We start from the raw sequence: 21,627 nt of genomic DNA, 5'->3' as shown, positions 1-21,627 counted from the left end.
ATTAATAGGAAAATTGTGGATGAATATCAACTATCAACTGCACCTTAAATGCCAGATACAACTAAGACTGATTTTATAAATTGTCTCAGCAGTCCACTCAGATTTCATGGATCACTGTGAGTCACAAAAGTCCTTCAAACTCTGTCTTCTTCATGAGGAATTTCAGGTCCTCTCCTCCTAGGAGCTAGCCTGATCTTCAGCCCACAGTTTTACTCCACCCGAGTTCCACGGGTACAGTGCTCGCCAAAAGGTACACTGTTCTAGGTCTCTCTCAGACCTGCACCCAGATCTAGCCTTTTGCTCATCTTTTCCAGCTGCGCCAACCTTCTTCTAAAACTGTGTCCCACTGTGTTGGTCAGACTACACTCAAGCCCCTATTCACAGACACCATCCCAGCTCCTCAGCTGAGCTGTTGCTGCTGACAACTGCTGTTTAGACTTATCTGTGTCCTGCGATATCTGGCAAAAGAGTTCAGCCTCAGCCCTGACGCAGTGCCTGATGTAAAATAAACTTGGCACATTCTGTATCTTAAATGTTACAATCTCCAGTCAACCAACTGTCAGTCCCACAGGTGCTAAATTACAATGGCTGAATACCCTCACTCTGGTTATTTTTCACATTGTTATTTGTGGCACAATGCTGGACCAAAATTGGCCGCATTTTCTACATCACAACAGTAACCACTTCAAAAGCACTTAATTGGCTGAATGCACTTTGGGACATCCTGAGGTCATGAAAGGTGTTACATAAATGCATGTCTGTATTTTTTCTTTATCTTCACTATTATTGTAGCTCTGTTAATATCCCGAATAACTGGGAAATAAATTATGTGGAGCACCAATGTGCCACAGAATGGAACGTATATTTGTACCCATGATTATCCATGATACCTGACTTTTACTGAGTGGAGGTAAAGCACTTCCACACAACATGGAAAGAAAGTTGCTTATTGGGTGTTCTTTATATAAAAAAATGATTTAAACTTATATACATTGTAATCATTCCTTTTCAAGTTTTTAGCTAAAGTCACCATCAAAGACATTAACAAATATCATTATTGTCCTTTTATACTCTACAGTCATTCCTTTACCATTTATTATATTCAGAAATTAAAGTTCCACTTGCCTTGCATGGCATGTGTTAATCTATTGAACTTCAAAAAATGCAGTCCTTAAATTCTTTGTCTGAACAATAAATCTACAAAGCCTCGAGCTGCTCTGTGTTTCAAATTGTTACATGCTTTGAGGAACAGAAACTAGGTGGTTTTCGCTCAGCCTGGGAAATCTGAAGTATAGGAATTAAATTATTTTTAAAAATGGGAATTAAAGAAAAATCTCATTCCTAATGATGACACATCGTTACAATGCACAGGAGTTTTTGTGACAATCTGTTTTCATGGTGATTTGCTGTTTTTTGAGGGCTGACAGTCTGCTTTGAATTGCGATACATGTCCAGTGTTTTCCCTTTGCTCGCCAGCCAACCTGTATTTTGACAACAATGCTTTTTGTTATACGTCTGACAACATGTTGATATTTATTACAAATCACCTGCAGACCATCTGTACAATCCTGATGCACCTGATAACAAAACAAATTTTCCCTCCACTTACAAAGCTGGTTTACAGTTAACATGTTTGCTCAAAGGAATTATATTCGACAGCAATTGAAAATTTAAATGCGTAAAAAGTTTGGAAGTAAACTTAGATGAATTGGTTATAGATTACTGCTCTCTTGTTGCTCGGGGTGGCTTCTTCTGCAGAAGTGTAACTTTCAGAGGACTAGAGAAATTCACAAAAGGCCAAGGCCGCTTGCCTTCAACTATTCTCTGAATACTTTGGTTTCTGATCAGAAAATGAAAGAGCTGAAATCAATATTTTTGCTAATTTTAGTGGAAAAGTAGACTCAAGTTTAAAAATAGTGTTGCATCTGATTCACTAGACATGTGTACCAATGATACATGCATAGAGAGAAAGTTGTAGGAAAATTGATTTGAAGGTTCTGATGATTTGTTACGATAGCTTTGGAAAGAAACAAATGGAGAGTTTAGCTTAAAATTGTCTGTAGTGTCAAACTTCATAGGATAATTAAAACATCGAACCAGATTCTTTAGTTAAAAACAATGGCAATGACCAGAAATAGCTGTTTCACAAGCAGGCTGCCAGATAAAGTTCGAGATCCACAAAGTCATACCACCTATTGTACAGGTGTTATTTAAATGTAAGTTGCAACATTAGATTGGAATCACAATTTCTGTGAAATCTGAGAGTACAATATTAGATAGATACTTGCAGTAAACTTCCCATATTTTAATTAAATTGTATATTTTAAAGCATGTAGCAACAAAATTGTTCTGGCACATTGTGGAAATCATTGCCTTTTTTTCTTCAGGAGGAGAATAAATTTCTTGAGATTTGTCTTTTACATATGTCAGTTTGCAATATCAAACATCAAATCTATCTTAATTATGATATACTTGTGTTGTGTTATGGGTTTGTTTGGTGTCTTATGGATGAGATCTTGAGACTTATATGTTTAAACATGAACCATTTATTGGTAATCCTTAACTATATTGTCTCTGAAATTTGTTTGTTCAAATCTCGAACAGCTTGCTTCATTGAAGACTTCAGTTTATCTTGCATTTTCAAAGGTCTAAACTCAGCTTGAATCTTGCGCTTCAAATCTTCCAGCCCAGCTCTGATACGAACATTTTCCTGTAGAACAGGTTCATTTACTTTTTGCACGTTTTGCTTATTTTGAGTTACTTCAGGCAGCTTTCCTTCATTCACAGCCATCTGCTCACTCCGCACTGACATCTGCTGTTGCAGTTTGGGTACTGGGTCAGCATTTTCGAAAAACTCTATTTTTACACCTTTTGACTGTTTCTTGGCCATTTCTTTCTTCTACATAAAACTTTTTGGCTTGTGCATTTCATTACACTGACATGGTCGGCAACCACCTTGACTTTACCTGGATATTGTCTCCCTCGCCCTGGAGTCTTCTGTTTCCCTCGCCCCGGAGTCTTCTGTTTCCCTCGCCCCGGAGTCTTCTGTTTCCCTCGCCCCGGAGTCTTCTGTTTCCCTCGCCCCGGAGTCTTCTGTTTCCCTCGCCCCGGAGTCTTCTGTTTCCCTCGCCCCGGAGTCTTCTGTCTCCCTCGCCCCGGTGTCTTCTGTCTCCCTCGCCCCGGGGTCTTCTGTCTCCCTCGCCCCGGGGTCTTCTGTCTCCCTCGCCCCGGGGTCTTCTGTCTCCCCCGCCCTGGGGTCTTCAGTCTCCCCCGCCCTGGGGTCTTCAGTCTCCCCCGCCCTGGGGTCTTCAGTCTCCCCCGCCCTGGGGTCTTCAGTCTCCCCCGCCCTGGGGTCTTCAGTCTCCCCCGCCCTGGGGTCTTCAGTCTCCCCCGCCCTGGGGTCTTCAGTCTCCCCCGCCCTGGGGTCTTCAGTCTCCCCCGCCCTGGGGTCTTCAGTCTCCCCCGCCCTGGGGTCTTCAGTCTCCCCCGCCCTGGGGTCTTCAGTCTCCCCCGCCCTGGGGTCTTCAGTCTCCCCCGCCCTGGGGTCTTCAGTCTCCCCCGCCCTGGGGTCTTCAGTCTCCCCCGCCCTGGGGTCTTCAGTCTCCCTTGCCCTGGGGTCTTCAGTCTCCCTCGCCCTGGGGTCTTTTGTTGCCCAGAGCGCTTTGTTGGGGGTGTGTTAGACCTTCTGTGCTCTCTACAACTTTGAGTTTAAAACATCTGTAAAGCCTTTCAATACCTCACCAAATGTTGTTGAGTATTGATCTACACATTGGTTGTGGAATACTTCACCCGCAAATGAACCAAACATGAATAAAAACTTGTCAACCTATACTTCTTTTGATTCCTCATTTAATCCTGTAATTCTCCAGTAAACTAAAAATTCTCTTCTCCAAGACTCCAACTCTTGGGTCTGGTTCAGCCATTTCCTTATCCAAAATGGGCCTGGCTCTTCTAATTTCTTGTCCATGGCTTGCTTTTTTGTAGTAGTAGTTGCAGCTTTAAATGTGTAGCCCCTTTAAGGTAGTAACCGTTTTTTTCACTCAGGCTGTTTGCAGCCTGTCGGTTTCTTTGTTTTTGATTTTCAAAAGCCTTTACGATTTTGGCGGGCCCTTTGGCACTTGGCTGCCTTGTTCCTTTCCAAAGCTTTCAGACTTTTTTCTGCAGGCCTTCCTTTTTTAACTTTATTTTTTGTTGCAGCTGTCTTCAGCTTCTGCAATCTGCTGAACCCCTGGGCCTGCCACCTCTGCTACAATGTTAATCCAGCTTCTTTTTTGTTGTTTTGCACACCCATCTTATGATCTGACCAGATTCCTTAATCTGCATCACTCAGGGATATGCAATAGACCTCCAATCACTTTAGTTGATTCCTCAACTTCCAAGTCTGTAATGAAGCTTCTTCAACTGTTTCTTCAATTTTTCTTCTTAGGCGTACGTCTCTCTGGTTAGGCTGCAGCTGCTTTTAGTTTTTAATTTCTTGGGATTCTATTCTGGGTTCATCGCTTGAATGCCACTTTTCACCCCACCGCTGCCGCCATGTTGTATTATGGGTTTGTTTGGTGTCTCATTGATGAGATCTTGCGACTTGTATGTTTAAACATGAACCATTTATTGGTAATCCTTAGCTATGTACAGATTCCAGTTATTGCCATGCTTGGTGCTACTGCCATGTAGGTTCTTTTTAGACCAGGCTTGTCCAATGTACAGACCAGCCCACAAAGATCCTCTATGTGGCCCCTGGAGCCAGTTTTCAAAATTCTGATCAGACAGGTGAGTTTCAATGGAAGATTCTGCATGGAGCTGCTCCCCCAGTCACAGATTGTTTCTCTCCCTCACTAGTGAGCTGGTCAGCAGCAAACATGGGAGAGAAACAGCCTGTGAATAGAGGAGCAGTGAACACAGGTAGTGAGTGTGCTGAGGGCTGCCAGACTGAGGGAAGTGAAGGTATGCTGCGGCTGGAGCCCACGGAGATGCGCGCAGTGGCAGGGCTGGAGCCCATGAACCAGACACTTTGGGCCCAGGATGAAGGTGGTGCCTTGGTGAGTGCATGGGAAATAGAGTGTTTGTGCGTGCAGGAGTGAGCGTATGTGTGGGAGCGAGAGCGTGTATACACACGCGAGCGTGTGTATGCGGGAGCGAGAGAGCGTGTCTTCCTGTGTGTGTGCGGGAGCGAGAGATTGTGTCTGCAAGTGTGTGTGTGGGAGTGTGAGTCTGCCTTACTCCCAGTCTCAGGTTTCTCATTCACTCTCACCACCTGACACCAACACATACACATGCACCTACTCACAGTGGGTGAGGGTAAGTGTGTGAGCACCGAGATTGGAAGTGAGCCACACACACACTCACTGACCCTCTCACACTCTGGTTATTTTTATTAATTTTTTAAATTTAACAAGGTTTATTGCTGTCACATTGCTGTACTTTGGCTCAGCAATTTTTCTTTCCTTAATATCTCAACTTTTTTTTTGAAATTCAGTTTATTGTTGTGCCAAAACTTATCTTTCTGAAATTTGCTCATCGCCCCCTGAGTGAGAAAAATATGCAACTGTGGTGTGTCTCCTCCCCCCCCCCCCCCCCCCCCCCCCACTCCCCAAGTGAAAAGGTTGGACAAGCCTGTTCAAGACTGTTCTTCGAGTCCATTACCATGTGACTCCACATCATACCGTGGGTGATGCTATTCTCCAATCCCACATTAACCCTTGCTCTGCCAAGCACCTTTGCATTACAATAGCATGCAGGCACAAACAACAACCTACTATATACTTGTGAATTTTACAATTCACTTGTGAAAGACTGCAGAGGTAATTAAGTTAACTAGATTTATGCCCTACCCATAGTATTATGTTAAAGTTATATTGTGCAAGAAAATACAAACACATTAAGAAGTACTATTGTAGTAATCTTAAATTGCTTAGTTAATCAGTATTTAGTATACAATACATTACCAATAATAGTGTCTACCTATATATTGCAATGATTAGTACTTCAAAATTGCTGTCATTTAAAAAAAAAATTCTACCATGGAATGTGAGCACCACTGGCAAAGCCAGCATTTCCTTCGACAGCACTTTACAAACCCGTGACCTCTACCGCCTAGAAGGACAAGGGCAGCAGATGCATGGGAATGCCACCATCTGCAAGTTCTCCTCCAAGTCACACATCATCCTGACTTGGGACAATATATCACTGTTCCTTCTCTGTTCCTGGGTCAAAATCCTGGAACTCCCTTCCTAACAGTACTGTGGGTGTTCCTACAACATATGAACTGCAGCGGTTTAAGAAGGTAGCACACCACTACCCTCTCAAGGGCAATAAATGCTGGCCTAGCCCGCAACATCCACATCCCATGAATGAATTAAAAAAAAAAAATTGTTGCTTATTCCTAATTGCCCTTGAGAAGGCATCCTGTATAAACTAAGTCCAAATTTTGCAACAGGAGTAATGCGAGGCTATTAGCGCTCATTATTATAACAGAGCACATGGGACAGTAACTTCCACACATGTGAAAATCTGGAAGTTGCTGTTGGAGAACCCTGCTACTCCATAGGGTGTATTCTAATAGCCTTTGCCGATTGACTTGGCACTTAAATCAATGCAATGGTGTGAACTTGGGAAAATTGGCCACAAGTGCCCCATTAATGATGGCAGAAAACCTTAGGACTGGTACATTCAAGAATAAATGAATTCTTAATAGTATGATAAGTGACAATTGCTAACGAGCAACTTCTCTGGCTCTGAAAATTTAAGCTTACAAGTGTGAAGCATAATTCCTTCAGCTGTTAATTAATATTGGAGATTTGTCTGTGTATCTCTCTTTCTCTTTCTCTCGCTTTCTCTTTTTCTCTCACTTTCTCTCTTTCTCTGAATTGCTTTCCCCTCTTTCTCTTTCCTTCGCACTCTTGCTCTCTTTCTCTCTTGCTTGCTCTTGCTTTTGCACTCTCTCTCTCTATCTCTCAATTTCATCTCTTCTTCCCAATCTTTATTTTGCTTCCTGTACATGATTTAAATGCCATATATATTTCTTGCTTTATACTTCCTGGTTTAGCCTTAGCGGGCCCGATTTTTAATCCATTCAAATCTGGTGTGTCTCAGTGAGGGTTCTTTAATCTGATTGCTTGATGAACCTTGTTGTTTCTTGCCCTGTTCACATAAGCCACATATAGACTGTAGAGTGTACTGCACTGGATCAGTTGTTGGATTAGAACAAGTTCTTACTCAATGGCCTGAGAAAACTTTGTTTTCTCAGCAAGGTGAACAGTGAGTGCAGTTCATTCATGGCTATGCCTTTAATTTCGCTAAGTCCTGTGCTTCAGATTCAACTCTGGAATCCAGTTATGGAAATATGTAACCTTCGAATTTAAAATATGTAATCTTAGAATTTACAGCACGTTGGTAGATCAATAAGCCCAGCAGGTCAGTGTTGGAGCTGGTACTTCTTTAACTGGAGCTGTCTAACTGCATTTCCTTGTCATTTTCCTGCATCCCTCTATTATTATTCTGTTCTCAATTAGATTTTAAATGATGTTATAGTCTCTGCCTTGAGCTATTTATGGTAAAGTGGTACATGTTCTTACTAGTTCAGAGTCTATGCTGTCTTTTGTCAACTTGCAAACCTAAGCTTTCACTATTTGATATTTTTTAAGCATCTCTTCCATTCTTTCCCTCTCAAATGTGGGATACCAGGCGACATCTCTAAGTGGTCCTGCAATTTCTGCTCTACTTTAAGGTCACATAATTGATCTGCCCGTTATCCAGAAGTTGGACAAGCACTGTATCCTTTGTGATCTAACACTTTTTGGATGAAAACTTTATTCTCTTTCTGTCTCTTTGCATTTCAGCAATATTATGTAACGGCAAACTATGCAGCAGAACACAATATTTTCAAATCCCAAGTTGCTTTTGATTTCAGATTATTAATTGAAATCCAAATTAAAATTCAAATTTTACAGTTAACCTGCAGTATTCTCATTTTCTGTACTCTTGTATTTTATTTCTGACAGATTATGAAGAAGACCTCGATGCTGAATTTGGATTTGAAAATGGATTCTTTATTTGGGGTTTTAAGAAGGTAATCAAGTCTCCCATGAATAATTCTGCTTGTTTATTTTTGTAAGTAAAATGGATCACATAGTCTTGGTATTATTTTAAGAAATCTCCAGGATTTGCATAAAAAAGTTGGGAGATACTCAAATTCACAGATTTGTTCTGTGGTGCTGTAGAAATGATTGGCTTATGTTGAGGTTGTGATTCTGAACAAATATTGCCCAATCATGCCGTTTTACTCATTTAAAAATTGACTTGTGGTTATAGCACTCTTGTTTCTAAGTCAAAATGTCATGAGTTCAAGTCCCACTTGAGACTGAAAATTAGACTAGCACTTCAGTGCAGTACTGAGAGAATACTGCACTGTTACAGCTGCTAACAGGTGAGTTTGCCCAGTGTCCTCGCCAATATTTATCCTTCAACCAATATCACTTTAAAAACAAAAATTGGTCACTGTCTAATTGCCGTTTGTGAGACCCCGGCTGCCGCAACAGTGACTATACTTCAAAGGCACCTCATTGGCCACAGAGCATTTTGCACGTCCAGAGGTTGTGAATGGTGCTTTAAAAATGCAAGTTCACTCTTTCTTTTGATTTGACTTTCCTTTACCTACCCCACTCTTCCTTTTGAAGGGACTTGCCTACATTTGTTCTACTAACATGTTGACTTGCAAGTGCACGGAGAGAAGTGGTACTGGTATCAGCAACTGGTGTCAGAGGTGGGATTCCTGTTGTGAATTTAGAATATTGCAAAATGCTCTTGTATTATGTAGGCAAAACCCACACATGCGCAGACACAGAGAATGGAAAAGGGTTTTAAAAAAATCACAATGTCAGGCATACACTCGTATCATGCCCAGTAGAGGCATGCCATACTCATAACTTTATGCAAGGAGTGAACTCATTATGGCAGCTTCTGGAACTTTCATTTATTTAAAATGGACACTGATGGACTGTTGACATGGCTGCCAAGGGGTCAGGTGACCTTTTCTTATTCAGCACAGACTATCAAGCTTCTCAAAGTTCCAAATTGAATAACCAAAGGTGGGGTCCTCCCTCTAGAATGGGCATACCAGGACGAATGATATCTGTGGCATTCACATCTGCCATTGTTCTAAGCTTACTCAAAACAGAGTTGATGGACGCCTAGACACTATGGCTAGAATCTTCTGTTCTGGAGCCTAAGTTCGGTGGTGAGCACGGAAGTGAAAGTGATTTCCGCTGGGGGTTGCAGGATGGCTGACCACATACAATCTTGCACTGTTCAGCTCATTACACATGCATCCAAGAAGAGCCCACCAATTCTCGTGGTGAGGGTGGGTAGGAAGTTCCTGCCATTATCTCATGGGGTTGAAGGCCTGGGTGCCATATTTAAAGGACACCCGAACAGCCATTCACTCACTGCAAGCCAGGAGCTCCAGATTCTCCACATCACAGGGAGTATGTCCCAGAGCAGACAACATGTGGCACCATGGTTCAGTGAAGCTTCCTTGCAGATTGTTCTGCAGGCCATCCAGGAAAGGCAGGAGGTGCTGTTTCCCAGGGATGGCAGCAGAAGGCCCTCCTGTCTGACCACGGCAGCCTGGGCGGAGGTCACAGTGGACGTTAGCACCCATGGGGCCCACAGGAGAATTGCCCAGTAGTGCAGGAAAAGGATGAACGATCTGCGCTCTGCCAGGTTAAGTCTACTCACTGTAAAATGACACTCCTAAAGGCATCAGGCCTGAGCCTTCTAGGCCTTGGGCCACTAGAGGACACTCGCCAAAGTCATCACAGTTAACATGGCATAGCAGTCAGCAGGCTTCCTCCACCTCAGTTGTGGATGTTGGGGCTGTACCTAGACGTACTAATAGAAAAAGAAAGATAAAGAAGTTTAGAAGGCACACAGTGGCACAGGTGTACAACCATTGTTAATACTTTTGGCACTTGTAAATATATGTTTCATTGCACTGTGTTCATGTTTGCTGTCTTCTCATGATGCTGCTAGTTGCTGCCATGATCCCAGCAAATTGAGGGCATTGCACTTCGTTTATCTGTTTCTAATGTCACAGCATTTATTGTCTCACATCATCAGTGGCGTCACCATTGAGTATTCTGACATGAGTATGCTAGCCTTGGCCATCATTCGTGAATGCGTGGCCTAGGCACGTGTTAGGCAACCCAACAGGTATTGCTATCTGGTTTTGAGCCTCTTAGAATGATGTCTGTGCAACGTTTGCAGTCAAGTCAATGCATGTTCTGCTGGTGTCCTGCTGTGAGATATGAGGAGGATGTAAAGTGGCCTCAAGGGGAATTAGACAGGCTAAGTGAGTGGCCAGGAACATGGCAGATGGAGTATGAGGGTCAAAAGTGTGAGGCTGTCCACTGTGGTTTGAGGAGTAGCAAATGAGAGTCTTTCCTAGATGTTGAGATAATGAGAAGTGTGGACGGCCAAATGGACCTGCGTGTCCTTGTTTAAAAGTAACCTTGAGTTAAAATGCAGGTGCAGCTGGCAAGTAAGAGTTGCTCTTGATTGCAAGAGTGATAGAGTTTAGGATTAATGAGGTCTGGCAGCAGTTGACTACAGCCTTGGTGACACCTCACCTGGAGTATTGTCTGTCCTGTTTGTCTCCTTACCTAGGGAAGAATTGACCTTGCATAAAGGAATTGCAACCAAGGTTCACTAGACTTATTCCAGGGACTGGGGGATTATCCCATGAGGTGACATTACTGCAGCTCCTGACCTTGCTGGGATCTTGATGTTATGAGACCCATGAGTCGGGAACAAGCCTACTGCTGTGTGGGCTTCACCATAGAGAGGAGAACACAACTGAGCATGGTTCTCATCCAGTTGCCTTATAATTATTAGGGTGTCCCTTTAGTCGGCTAATTGTGCTCACCTTGAACTCCACCCACCTGAAAAGACTCACCTCCCACTTCGAGGGATCTCACTGATTAATGGTGTGGCCAAGGTCAGATTTGAGAAATGGTGTGTGTCACCTTCCAAACTTGGTTCGTCACCTTCTACCCTCCCTTTGTTACCCAGCAACTTCCCCACCACCACCATCACCCTTGACCCATTCCTCTCCCCTCTGTCACCCTTGAACTTCCCCCCATTGGCCTTGAACCTATTACTAACACTCCCCACATGCTTTCTCTCCCCTCTGAGCCCACACCCTTAACTTCCCCCATGCCCACCCTGACCCCTCCTGTTATCCAATTCACCTGTTTCGTCTGTTTTGGTGACTACCCCATCCCGAGGAACCTTCAGCTAACCGACTATTACCTTGGACCTGCCACCCTACCATATTCCACTGCCCCCTCTCACTGTGACTGACCCCTTTGCTGCCCAGTATCCTCAGTTCAACCTCCAGGACCCCACATAGACAGCACCGATCCTGCCCTCTAGGACCATATCTCTCCCACCATCCCTGCCCAGAAACCCCCTCCCCCACCCAACCACAGAACGCCTACACCTAACAAGCAAGGCCCTTCCCTCCACCCCATGTCCCTGCACCCTCACATTCCCTCGCTGGCTCCTACCCTGCTCCAGATAGTCTGTCTCCCTTCCCTAGGCAGCCTCCCACCCTTCCTGTTGATCCTTCCAAACCTTCCCACCCCTCCTGCACTCTTTCCTCCCTTAGCTTCCCTCCCATGTTCAGCATCTGTTCCACCCCCCCGCCCCCCCTCGTTGATCATGCCTGCCGCGTCTAGCCTCAGTGCAGCTTGGCCTGCCAGCACCCACTCTCAGTCAGGAGGCTGGCATTTGTGAGCAGTTCCCAAGAAGGCCAAAGCAGTGGTTATTCACTTCAAAATCGTGGAGGAAGTCAACCTCACCAGGTGCATGCCACTTGTATGTAGTTGTGAACATTCTGATTTCTGACTGGTGTGGAACTTAATTTGGAGGGGTACTTAATTCTGGTGAGCTGGCCTTTTAATGAGCATGACTTCCTAATGCATGCAAAAGGGCTTCCCGACATTGTTCTTCAGGAACCTCGACCCACCTTTTAAAGTCCGGGAATATAACTGCAAAAATTCATCCTGCTATCGGGAAACTGGTATTTGGCCTCATACCAAATTAAGTTCCCCCCCTCCGCCAAGCTTCCTGCTGCTCGTGGGCTCAGAAGATTCTGCCCTATGACTCCAGGTTTGCAAATCAACAAAGGAAAGCTGATGAGACCAGTTATCCACAAGTTAAGTGTGAAACACTTCATCTATCTTCTGTTGTATATCAATAGCCTTTTAGCTTTAAATCATTCTGGGTGGACAATGGCTGGCGACTGTGTGACCGCAACTGGCATCTGATACTGAGATCCTTTTATTATCCCAAAACCCAGAAGAGACCAGGCCAGATTGCAGAAGAACATCAACAAGACAAAAGCTTCAGAGAAAGGCTGTGCCATCTTGGCCTTTTAAGAACTATCAGTCATCAGCTAGTCTGATAATTGGACTCTGAGACTAGCTGCAAGTCATCAAGCATCCAAAGTGCTTAACCTGTTCCAGCTTCAAAGTTCACCTGCGAACCAACCTTCTAGGTATTCAACTACAAGAAACCTCACAAACTGCAGTGACCCCTTCACTTTACAAGACCCTCACTTCAACTTTAAATCATCGAATCCATTCAAGAAACCACAGGTCTACCATGTGGGAGACCGGAAATTGTAAATCAGAGACTGAATTAGCTAATCTGCACAAGTACACCATCTTTATCTGTATCCAATCTTAGTGTGTGTATGTGCATGTGTGAGACTAAGCGTGTGATATCGAGTTAATTTGGGACATGTGTGTGAGAGAAAATAACCTTCTTTATTTCAAACTCACGATAGCTTGCCGCTGCATTATTTAATTAGAATACACACTCCAGGGGCAAGAAAATGCACACCTCTATCCATACAAAATATGCTGATTATGGACAGTAAGAGAGCAAATACATTCTGTGACACTCGGGCGGAGTGAGAGTGAAAGCGAAAGCTGCACATCAGGGCAGAGAGATACTAAGCCATATACACTTGACAAAGCCAGCAGCAACAACAACAACAAATGTTTACAATGGCGCTTTTATGTAAGAAAAATGTCCCAAGGTACTTACAGAAAAGTAAACAGAAATGAATGTTGAATCAAAGAAAGAGATATTAGGAGGGATGACCCAAAGCTTAATCAAATAAGCAGTTTTTTAAGGAGGAAAGGACAGTGCAAGGGCTGAGGTAGGAAATTCCAGAGCGTGAAGCCTATGAAGCTGAAGGCACAGATATCAGTATGGGGCAAAGGGTGATGGTTTGGGGTGGTTGTGCACAAAAAGCTAGAGTTGAAGGAATGGAGACACAGAGAAATTCACAGATATACACTGTGGGTGAGAGAGAAGATCACAAGGCAGTTATGGAAAATAAAAAGCATATTTTCCTTCAGTATCTGCATTTTTCTCCAACAAATATCCATCTCTGGGAAACTCCCAGCCCTGATCCCTCACCCATGTTAATTCTGCCCAAATTAATCTGAATTAGTGCACAACTGAACTCATACCCCAGCCTACGAAGTGCAAAAAAAAATTGGCCAATGTGTTCATTGTTTATTAGTATCCAGTAACCCCTGCTGGAACATGTATTTAAACAGGGAAGTGGGCGAGGGCAAGATTTGGCTTGGTTGTGATATTAATCCTCATTTTCTGTTTGCAATTCCATTGTAGCAAAGTTACAATTCCATTTGATCGTGTTTTTATTATTTGAGGAATTTTTAGGGCACTAATCTTTGCAACACTTTTCAGGACCCAACAGATTTTGAATGGAGCTTTTGGACAGAGTGGGTAAAGAATTTGTTGATGTGGACTCTGCTTGGTCACGTAATCATATCACAAATGACCAGTGCCTTTCTTCCGAAGGTTTGTATTATCCATTAAAGCTGGAATAAAAGTATCAGAAACGTGGCATTTACTGGAGAGAATATATTGGTGTGACAGGGATGTCATCTTTCAAACAAACCTTTTAAAGCTTTCTATCATAAATCTGATTTCTATTATGTAAATATGTAGGCAACCTTTTCTTTCTACTGCCAGATATTCAATGAATTGCAATTGTATTTTTCCATTTGCAGAGTTTTCCCTGCAAAAACAGAAAACTGGAAAACTTTGAAATGTTTAAGCTAAAAGGAAATGGGTTGTTTAATGAGAAACACTAATTGGTAGGGATGGGTGTAAGTATTTATAAGTGACATACCCTTTTTAAATGATATTTGTATAGAAGGGTATTTATATTGACCAAGTATGGTGGATGTGCAATGCTTTTGAATTAAATTCTGCTATAATATTTTTTTATGTAATACAAGGAAATGGATCATTAGAGTGGGAGCAGGCATATGTGGAGCATTAACATGAGATAGATCTGTTGGGTTGAATGGCCTGTTCCTATTCTGTAGATTATATTAAGTCTAAAAGGAACTGAAGAAGGGATCTATTTGTATGTGGAAGGGTTGGCATTGATAATATCCCACAGTATAACTGTTTTGCTCATGAGGGAGTTGTATTGCATCGATTTGATTCAGAAAGCAGAAAGCGAGGGAGGAAGTTGCATCTTAATTGTATAATAATCCTAATATCATAACTTATGAAATCTTATGAATTCCAAAATGGATTGCATTGCATTGCATCGAATAATCATTTAGTGAAATACTTGTAAAAATTGAGTGGAGTGAATCCTTCATGTACTTTTTTGTATTCCAATCTGTTTATTATCCTAAAATTCCAACTAATGTTCTTGTATAATTCAGAAGTAAAATACTGTGGATGCTGGAAATGTAAAACAGAAAATGCTGGAAAGAATGTAATGGTTCAAGTCAATTGGCCTTTCATTCAAACAGTTCTGACACAAGGTCATCAACTTGAAATGTTAACTTGTTTTTCTCTCCACAAATGCTGCCTGACCTCCTGAGTACTTTCAACATTTTCTGTTTATATTTCTTATATAATTCATCCTAAATTACATCATAAACCTACAGCAAACCAATGTTCTTTTATATTTTCAGCTCATACTGTGATATTCAAATAAATCTAAGCATAACAGAAACAATGCTAGTTGTCTTTCAGCAGTACTAAAGTGAAACTTGTTTGTACCAAGGAAGGAAACAGAAGCTCTGTAATGCAGAAAGTTTACACTTAATTGCTTTGTTCATGTTTCGTATGGTAACATAAGGATTCTTTTTCTTTAGTTTAGGCTGTGGTTGCTGATGATATACGGGATGTTGGCCTGCTTCTTTACAGTAGGCTGCAAAGGCCTGTTAGTAATAATGTTGCATTTGTTCATCTCCTACGCTGTGGCTATGCTGCAAGTGCCTATATTGTCTTGGCTGTGTTCAATTCTACTACTGTATAGCTTACAAATGGATTCTCTTGGAAAAATTCAGGTAAGAATGTTACATATGAGGTATCAAAGAACTTAAACTTTTATACTGATTTCAGGAATGTGTTGTAAATTAGAAGTCAAGGATAACACTGGAGAATAATTATTCAAGTACTAGTTCAGCCACTTTTTTGATAAGTTATAATTAGCATGAATACTGTTAGGAAATAGAGATAGTTTAAGTAAGTTATATTTATATTTGAGTGTGTTTAATTTGTATTTCTGTATTTGTGTGTTAAGAAAAAAGAGAGTTTAACTTTAAAAGATGCCTGCATTTTAATGAAAGTTTTACGACTCTTGAAGGGAAGCTAAAACAACACAAGGTTAAAAAAAAACTGAGCTGTTGCTTAACAACATGGGTCCAGAGAGAGGGACCCACAGAGACAGAGAAAATAAAAAAAAACAGTTTCAGTTCAGTTGAAGACAGGATCCCAGAGAGGCTGGACAGGAGAGGAAATTGCAGAAGCAGGTTCCAGAAACTAAAGAAGAAAGTCCCCAAATCCAGGGGAGTGGAACAGGAAAGGTCTCAAGAGGACAGTTAAGTCAAAGGAAAATGACAGGAACCTGGAAAATGTCTTGTTAAGTGAAGTTAAGAGTGAAGAGCAGAGAGGAAGGTTCCAAGCTTAAAGAGAAGAAAGCTGCAGGAAGCTGACTTAAAGCAAGAGGGACTTGAGAGAAGCCAGGAGATCCAAGGGGACAGCCTCTGTAACTCTTTACTATGGGCAAGTGAAGTAGTGGTATTATGTTGGCACGGCTGAGTCAGTGAGAGGGAATGCATGGAAGGAAGCTTGAATGCTCGTGGCGATCCGGGGGAGAGGAGTTGCATAACTGTGTTTCATTATGTGCAGGTGGAGTACATTCATTGGGTTTCGCATGAGCAAATATACTTACTGAAACTGTGTTGTTGTTGAATTGGAAGGTATAGGCTTTAATGTTTCACTCTGTAAATAAATGTAAAACTGAGTAGAGATTGGCTCCAGTACTATCCTTCACTAACTAGCTTTCTGGAGTAGAACAATAGTAAAGTGAAATTGATCCACGCAAAGGGAAAATAATGGATGTCAGATTTGTGTCCTAATGTACCACATTTTATTATGAGTTGACCTGGGCAACTAATGACATATGTGAGATGCTCGTTTTGTTATTTATAACGAAGTTCATTTGTTGTACATATGAGATATTGCATTGCATCTCTTGTGGTATAGTGACCTACTTATTGGTCAGAGTTATGTAACTTCTAGTTTTAAAAAAAAATCTTTCAATGGTCTGATTTGATTCAGTTTAATTCTGCTCTTCTGAGAGCTGTATAATTGAAACAAGGAGCATATGCAATAGCACAAATCTTGACATTGATCGAAAACAAAGGGAGTGGGAGCTGGCCTTCAAATGGTCTCTTTTTAAAAAAAAAATTAACTGGAGGAAAGCTGCCAGCTGAATACATGGAATTACCTCCTTGCAAACTGTATCTGGTTGCAAATGAGGAAGAGGTTTGCTGGTATTGGAAGGTAGGTGATGGTAAATATGTTCCTCAGTGTTTCACACAAATCTTGAAGGGTGCATCAAACATAATACAATTCTCAGTGGAGATCTACCACACGCTCTGGGAGATACCATTTGAAGCATTGCACACAAAAACAAAGCTAGATGGCATACTAGTCTTGCAATTGAAGGTCGGATAAAAAAGCAATCCTTTGCTTCTACCCCAAGGCCCTTCTCTGCTTGTAGGTTTCTCAGTGGGTCTACAGCCAACTTAGCACTTACATAGTGCCATTTAAACGCTTGCAGCAACTAAGAACAAAAGATCTCATTGGCAGAAAAGAGAAAAAAAATTAACATGGCAAAGCAACTAATGCATAGTGCAAACCAAAAATTGAAAAAAAAAGAAACCTTCTGTGATGAACATGACATGCACCTTGGGAGTCCTGCTCTGGCATGTAAAATGAGCAGACAGCATACTTTAGGTGGTCTATCACCCATGGTTGAGGCGCAATTCCTGGCAAGGAACTGTGTTTTGCCTAACTAATTCACTAAAATCTATTGGCCATATGTTCATACTGAACATCAGCTGTTCGGCAATTGGGCACATGTAGCCCCACCTCCTTTTGCTGCCTGTGAGAGTTTGAGCTGCTGACAGAAATGGGAGTGATTGAGTCCATGAGTTTGAGGTGCTAATTTTCTTCTAAGCTATCTTCACTTTCTGTGTTGCAAGTTCAAATTCTATTTTCAATTGAAGAGTGAGGTTCATTGGAGCCATTGGACAAGTTTGCTAATTCTTGTTTAGACCACTAGGTGGAGGTAGATTTCTTTCAAGAGTGAGTCTGGGGCAATGAATGAACTGCTGGACCTCTAGTGAAAAGGAAATGTTTCTCTAGTTTATTAAATATTGCAGAGCTGATAAAGACACATGGTAACAATGCTGCAATGAATGGGAAGTGACAATGACTGTAACTATGAAGAGAACCTTGTAATATAATTGATTAGCTTTTTGGAAATTTTTCAATTTATACAGGGGTAATTTTACCTTGCTATCTAGGCACAATTTCGCTACCACTGTGCAGGATTTAGAAATGTATGTGTTTTCTGAAATTTTCGCTGAATCCAGGCCAATCCCAATGAAGTGATTAGAAGTTCAGCTTGAATTGAATTCTGTGTACAACTTGTATTCAAAGGGTTGAATGGTATCTTAAGATTTGATTTGCTACCTACTTTCAATTAATGTTATTAGATCAGCGCCTAGAACTTTTAAGTCAACAAGAGGAAGCAAATCTTCACTGTAATTTAGATGTATAATTAATGTATTTCTTATTTAATCTACAGTGACAGTACATTAATACCAATTTTAGTGCAAAATTTATCTTTTAGATCCCATGTTATTATGACCTTGTCTTCTTGATCATACTGCCTTATATATGTAGATTTTATTTTACAATAAACCATTACATTTATAATTGATCATATTGGTATGCTTTTCATTTTACTGAATGACAAGCGTTTTATCAGTTTCTGTCATTCTGCTTTCTGACTACCTATCTCACTAGTGGCATTATATAAGTGCATTGAGCAAATAACTAATCACATTCTACTTAGAATGAAGTAAAATCGCCTTTACAGTTTAATACATTAAATCTGGAGATAGTTCAGAATCTTTTTTTATTTTATTCCGAGTGGAATCTGTTTCTAACAGCATATTTTTTGTTAAGAGTAGGGGGACAGCAGTGCTGGAAGCCCATATAAGCTGTGTATGTTTCCAAATAACCAAGTTGATGTGCAGGGCAGCCAATGGGTGACAGAGATAAATATCAAGGTTTTGACATGAGCATAATTAAAGAAACCCTGCATTCATTATAAATAACAATAACTGGTAGTGAGTTTCAGGTGCTAATTTAACCTCTTTTGTTCGTTCTTGGAATGTGAGCCTTGCTGGCAAAGCCAGCATTTATTGCCCATCCCTAACTGCCTTTGAGGGGGATGATGGTGAACTGCTGCGGTCCATGTGGTGTAGGTGGGATTTTCCAGCCCCGACACTCGTCATGGGCAGGACAGGAATATGGCATTGGGCCAGAAAATCCTGCCCAACGTTTTTCTGTGGTGGTTTAATACAACTGAATGGCTTGCTATGCCATTTCGCAGGGCAGTTAACAGTCAACCACATTGCTGTGAAGTTGGAGTCATATGTAGGCCAGACTGGGTAAGGATGGCAGATTTTCTTCCCTAAAGGATATTAGTGAACCAAATGGGTTATTAAATGATTGATTATTATCAATGAGACTGGCATTTTATTCTAGATTTATTAATTTAATTTAAATCCCCAGCTGCCGTGATGGGATTTTGAACTTTTGTGTCCAGAGCATTAGCCCAGTAATATTACCGCTATGTTGCCAACCTTTTAGTGGTTCTGTTGATATTCATGAAACACTATGTCAGAAATTCTTAACTGAATTACTTCCTTGCACATTCTTCCCTCAGTCTGCTGATAATTTTCCACACAGCGAGTAGAATTATGTATTTATTTTTTCTTCTGATGTCAAGGTAATACTTTCTATTTGTTTTAGAAACGATGGTATGAGACAGAGAATGAGTACTTCCTGCTTTTATTCTGCTTGGCTCTTTGCAATCTGCGTTACACAAGTTTTAGCCTGGAGTACTGCTGGTATCGTGATAGTCCTCAAAGGTGCTACGTATCCTTCTGTTGGCTGCTAGCTTATGTATTCTACTACCCTGTATTTCACAATGGACCTATCATATGCTATGATGACTTCAATAATCAGGTGAATTAATATATTCACATCTCTTTGGAAACAGAACATTGGCTTTAGAACTTACATTGTGCTATGAGCATTCAGTTTTATTATGTTCTAGTAACAGGAAAAAGTCCAGCAATGTTTTAAATTAAATTATATACAGGCCATGTTTCTGTAGTCTGAATAACATGGCCAGGTTTCAGTAATTAACTAGTACAGAGTTACTTGAACAATTTCTAGAATTTAGAGAGCTTTAAAAGGATGTTCTTGGAACTTCTGATACAATATTGTATGGTTAATTTTCTCCCCACCGCATTGTTAGCATGGATCTGATTTCTGTAACTTTTTCCTGCTAAATTTAAGTGGTCATTCAGCTCATCTGCTCTTGCTGCGACTTTGCTATGTGCGTATTAGCTGTTGCATTACCCACATGGGACTGAAATGCTTTGAGCAAAGATAATTCTACATTAGTGGAACCAAGAGAAATATGGCAACATGGGAATGCTTGCCACAGCTGAAGATGTTTTGTTTCTTTTGGTCTTCTTTGATTTCAAGCCCTCCTGGCCCTTTAAAGAGCTGCTGCCTTTTAAATATTGCAGCAAAACTGCATTTCTCTCCCTCCCAGATGTGGTACACCACTTGGTGACAAAAATACAGCTGAAAACAGGCCCTGCATATCAAATGAAGTGCCAGCTAGAAAAGTGCAGAGGGTTTCTGGCAGTGACCATGCCCTGTTTCCAGTGAATGGAAGAAAGTCCAGTCCCATGCCGCCTTTAACATTCTCCTCACTATAAACACAGACTTTGTGTTTGCTTGTCAAAGACACCATCATGAATACAGTTCTCATATGTTCAATCGCGACTAGAATTAGGATAATTTTATGTATTTCTTTTGAAAGATTGGAAAGTGAGGGAGTTAAAAATTAAGCATAATGAATACTAGATGGGGTTTGTGTTTGGAAAAATGGCTTCACTTATTCAAATGGAAGATTGACTTAAAAAGGACTGAACATTTGGAGAATTCTAGTCTATTATTTTTGGCTAGTTTATATGCAAAAAAACCAAAACCAGTTGCAGAGGGGGCTAGTGGTGCTAGGCTTTGATTTGGCAGATGAATAAGAGACAACAAGTGGTTTGTGCCCTATAGTGTTGCAAAGAAACCTGCAAAGCAAACCCACAAGTTATGTAATGTTCTTAAACGTGAAAGTAGATTTTTCAGTTAAAGAAGGAAGGCATTAAATCAGTGGCATAGTACTGGTTAGTAAGTCTAAAAGGCATTCTGTATGTTGACTTTGTATTAGGATAAAACAATTGGGGACTTATTAACTATTGTTTGAAGCCGGAATAGAATTTTCTTCGTTGTCACTGTTTGATAATGAATTTTGTCAGAATAAAGAAAAATGTGAGAAATTGCCAAGCATCGGAAACAATTGATGAGGAATCCTCTGTAAAGTATATTGGCAGTTGAAAACCATTTGTGAAAAGGTTGTTGACTGGGGCAGATAGTTGAGAACCGCTGTTAAAAAAAAATAAGATGAATATATACTTCTCTACTTCTAAATGGATTCATTTGTTCTATTTTCTTTTTATTTCCAAAATAAAACAGATGTGTAAAGCAGAGACATTTGTCCCCAAAACAAATCTCTTATGTTTGTTACTGAGTGGAATGCGCATTTTTTTCTGGTGGTGGCTGACAGAGTCCATGCTTCAACTGATGTACATTCATGCAATTCAGCAGCAAGAAACAATATTGGAATCTGCCTCCTACTGGACTTTAGGTTAGTGCAAGATCATTATCTCTTTTTAATGAAAAGTGCAAATAGTCTTCTGTTAGGGAAGATATCAAGTGTCGTATATGATTTTAAGCTTGGACAACAATTCTTGCTTTCACATGAGCCCCTTGCAGGCATTTGATGTTAGGAAACAAATGCTTCGTATGTGCGCTCCCTGTGCGGGCGGAAGGGGGTGTTCCCTGAGCCGG

General features: G+C 41.1%; 1 protein-coding gene across 3 annotated transcripts in view; it reads left to right on the top strand.

Annotated features, from left to right (window-relative positions):
* hhat (hedgehog acyltransferase) overlaps nt 1–21,627 on the top strand; it is a 346,318-nt gene that overhangs the window by 10,973 nt on the left and 313,718 nt on the right. For all 3 annotated transcript variants that reach the window (XM_078557118.1, XM_078557117.1, XM_078557119.1), the window contains exons 2-6: nt 7,998–8,065; nt 13,780–13,893; nt 15,216–15,410; nt 19,459–19,674; nt 21,253–21,424. In XM_078557118.1, coding sequence (XP_078413244.1) covers nt 7,998–8,065; nt 13,780–13,893; nt 15,216–15,410; nt 19,459–19,674; nt 21,253–21,424 — 765 coding nt within the window. The remainder of the gene's footprint in view (nt 1–7,997; nt 8,066–13,779; nt 13,894–15,215; nt 15,411–19,458; nt 19,675–21,252; nt 21,425–21,627) is intronic.

Source organism: Cetorhinus maximus, chromosome 14 (genome assembly GCF_964194155.1).
Source record: "Cetorhinus maximus chromosome 14, sCetMax3.hap1.1, whole genome shotgun sequence".
NCBI classification, from domain to species: Eukaryota; Metazoa; Chordata; class Chondrichthyes; order Lamniformes; family Cetorhinidae; genus Cetorhinus; species Cetorhinus maximus.
This window is presented reverse-complemented; position numbering and strand designations above follow the sequence as displayed.